Genomic DNA, 2,961 nt, shown 5'->3' on the forward strand with positions numbered 1-2,961 from the left:
CCGTTGATAGTGAGATTAGATTTTCTTAAACCAACCTCGAGTGCGCGGTCAAAGAGTTCAAGGCTAGTATTGCCCCTCCACTGTCGGAGTGGTTAGACACTTCCTCAAAGGAAGCTGGCAGGCTTAAATTAACTGCTATTTTGATGGTAGCAACCTTGGTTTGAAAAACGCCACAATAGACTGAAAATCTGAAGTTAGTATTGACGGATGATTCCCAATAATAGACACCACCACCAATCGTATAGTCACTCTTGGACAACAGAACACATTTGAGAGACCTTTAAAATTTGGTTCTTGAGTCATTCTGACTTTTTTAAACGGTTCTTATGAAGGGCTTGCACCAATCGTATACTTCTTGAGTCATTCTGACTTTTTAATACAATTTTTTTAAAGGGCCTTGACATGTTCACTACCACTCTAACCAGCTGAGGATCGAGTGTAGTAAAAATAGTTTTAGTGCATTGTAAAATTGAGCTTTTTATTATTTTGTGGGATAATCCCATCTATTGAATACATCAGATTGAAATCAGAAAGCTTTGGTGTTCTTGAGAGAGAAATGTACGTTTGACTTTCGTTCTCCGTTGAGTTTTGCAATTTATGAAAGAGTGTTTGAGTTTTTCATGCTTTCGAGCTTTCAAGCTTTGGAGCTTTTTAAGTTTTTTGGCATTTTTAAGCTTTGTGGTGATTGTATAATCATTTGACTCTTAAGTAAATCCAGATTTTGGTTCTGTGCACTATTTACAGCATTTGAGCTTTTTAAGTTATCAAAATAATTTTTTTAACATTTCAACCTTTGGGGATTGTATTGCTATAAGGAATTACAAAACTTGATATATATAAGTTCCTCACTTTTTCGATATTTTCGAGATTTTTTTATTTTTTTTATTTTTGAGCTTTTTATGTTTTTAAAGCTTTTAATGCTCTTTTTTCGAATTTTGAATCTTATTTAGATTCTTAGATTGACTCACAAAACGATTTGCAGAATTAGGAAACCAGATTGTGGTTCTGTATGACATTACTTAAGGTTTGAGAGCTTTAGAGCTTTTAATGTTTTTGAACTTCCCTTTCAACTTTTTAAGTTTGTTGCGATTTTTTAATTAAACATCGTATCTTATTTAATAAAATCAGATTATATAAACTTATTACACTCATGATTCACTCTCTTAGTATGTATTACATAATCACAAAATCATACATACATATGTATATGAGATTATCTCATTGAGATAAAAAGTTTCGAAGCAGAACTGTAAGTTTTTGCTAGAGCACCATAAACAAAAGAAGACAATTGAATTCTTCTTTATTTATTTATTATGTCGATTAATGGACTCAACATTATCTACGAAACAAAGATACCACAGAAAGTTTCGCTTTAATATTGCACAATCAGAGAAATATTGCATTAAATTTAATAAATACCGTTAAGGCCACGGTGACCTACAAAAAAAGTTATATAAAAGCGGCCTAAAATGGAATTAAGTCAGTGCACTTGCAGTACGCAATGCAAAAATATAGTTAAGCACAGAGAGATCTAAAGCTCCGCCAAAGCTTGGGAAGTCAGCAAAGCAAAAGGTGTCGATATGAAGCTTTTAGTATATAGCGCATTGCTACTGGTATTCAGTGGCAGCTTAGCGCAAGACTTCGAATTTCCGAAACCAAATGAAATTTCGTCACAGAAGCCGGATCGTATCAATTGGCTGCCCGTTTGGGATAGCGATCAAATACCAGGCGATCCGCGACAGTTTGAACGCAATCCGATTTTCAACCCATTACTGCCATTCTTTCCCATAAGACCACAGCGTAAGTAGTTTTTGCGAATTTATGAATTAATTTACTATTGAAAAAACTCCAACATCTCAGTGCACCTTGGACCCTGCGATGCGCCCAACGGCATGGGCATGCGCAATCTCTTGGTACAAGCCAAAGCGCTGCTACCGCGCGAACGCATACGCGCCATTATACGCGGCGCTGCCGAAGATCCCGAAATGGTGGCGCTAATAAAATTGATTCAGTCGCCGGATTTTCGTAATCGTACGGCCAGCTTAAGACGTTCGCGCCAGTGGAAAGGCTATCGTGATTATACCTGCTACAAAATGAATTGTGATATAAGGTTATACGCCGATTTCGTAAAGAATTTGCTACAGCTGACTGTGTTGACGGAGTCAAAAAAGAACGACACTAGCACTGACGTGGTGAAAGGCCGCCCGGGTATACGTGGTGTTCTGGAGGATATACGCGATGCTCTGCCGCGTCAACGATTGCGAGATTTATTCGAACTTTTAATGTTGCGCGATTGGTATCTGCTGCGTGCGGTTCAACGCGCGCAAAGCTATGAATTTGAAGCCGTTTTCAAGATCTTGCAGAAGAATCCGGATTATGTATATCTGCGTAAAGCCCATGCTGATGTGGGACTGCCAGTGGAGGAAGTGAAGAAGTTGGTCTTCGTTGCGTTGGGTTGGCGTGAGGGCGCACTGAATGCCGCTGATGATCTCTTCATAGATATATGAGGGAAAGTGGAAGGGTATGATGACTTACTTTTCAGTTAATTTGTGTTTCCATATTTTTACAAAAGAATTATTAATATGTCCTTTTTATTAAGTTTTGGTGCAAGGAGATAACTTAAGATATTATACTTATAGTTTTATGCCATGTAAGCGGTTACCATTCATTTTAGAAGACTTTTAAATAAATAGTTCATTAAATCATTCTGCTTCGACTGTTTACTGATCCTTCAAGGCCTTTATAGCCATAAGTATTCATACTATGTCGTTTTGATTTTCTTTATTGTGAAGTTAGGCCATGGAAGTTTCTCTGAACAAACAAATTTTAATTCGAACATTATTGGAAATGCATATGTACCTCGCTTTGTACTAACTTAAGACTTGTAGATCCCACAATCGGGCAAATTTTTACGGGTATGTCGTTTTGGCACCCTATTGGTCTATAGAATTGATTTCAAAC

General features: G+C 37.1%; 1 protein-coding gene across 1 annotated transcript; it reads left to right on the forward strand.

The window, feature by feature from the left end:
• The first annotated feature begins 1,580 nt into the window (after positions 1-1,580).
• On the forward strand, positions 1,581-2,507 carry LOC120767278. The gene is made up of 2 exons (XM_040093152.1): positions 1,581-1,800; positions 1,861-2,507. The coding sequence occupies exons 1-2, from the start codon at positions 1,581-1,583 to the stop codon at positions 2,505-2,507; spliced, it is 867 nt and encodes a 288-aa protein (XP_039949086.1).
• Positions 2,508-2,961: the final 454 nt, after the last annotated feature.

Source organism: Bactrocera tryoni, chromosome 2 (genome assembly GCF_016617805.1).
Source record: "Bactrocera tryoni isolate S06 chromosome 2, CSIRO_BtryS06_freeze2, whole genome shotgun sequence".
Classification (NCBI taxonomy): Eukaryota; Metazoa; Arthropoda; class Insecta; order Diptera; family Tephritidae; genus Bactrocera; species Bactrocera tryoni.

Coding starts and splice junctions, on each gene's coding strand:
- LOC120767278 (XM_040093152.1), top strand. CDS start 1,581: ATGAAGCTTTTAGTATATAGCGCATTGCTACTGGTATTCAGTGGCAGC. Junction 1,801..1,860: donor CTTTCCCATAAGACCACAGC/GTAAGTAGTTTT, acceptor CCAACATCTCAG/TGCACCTTGGACCCTGCGAT.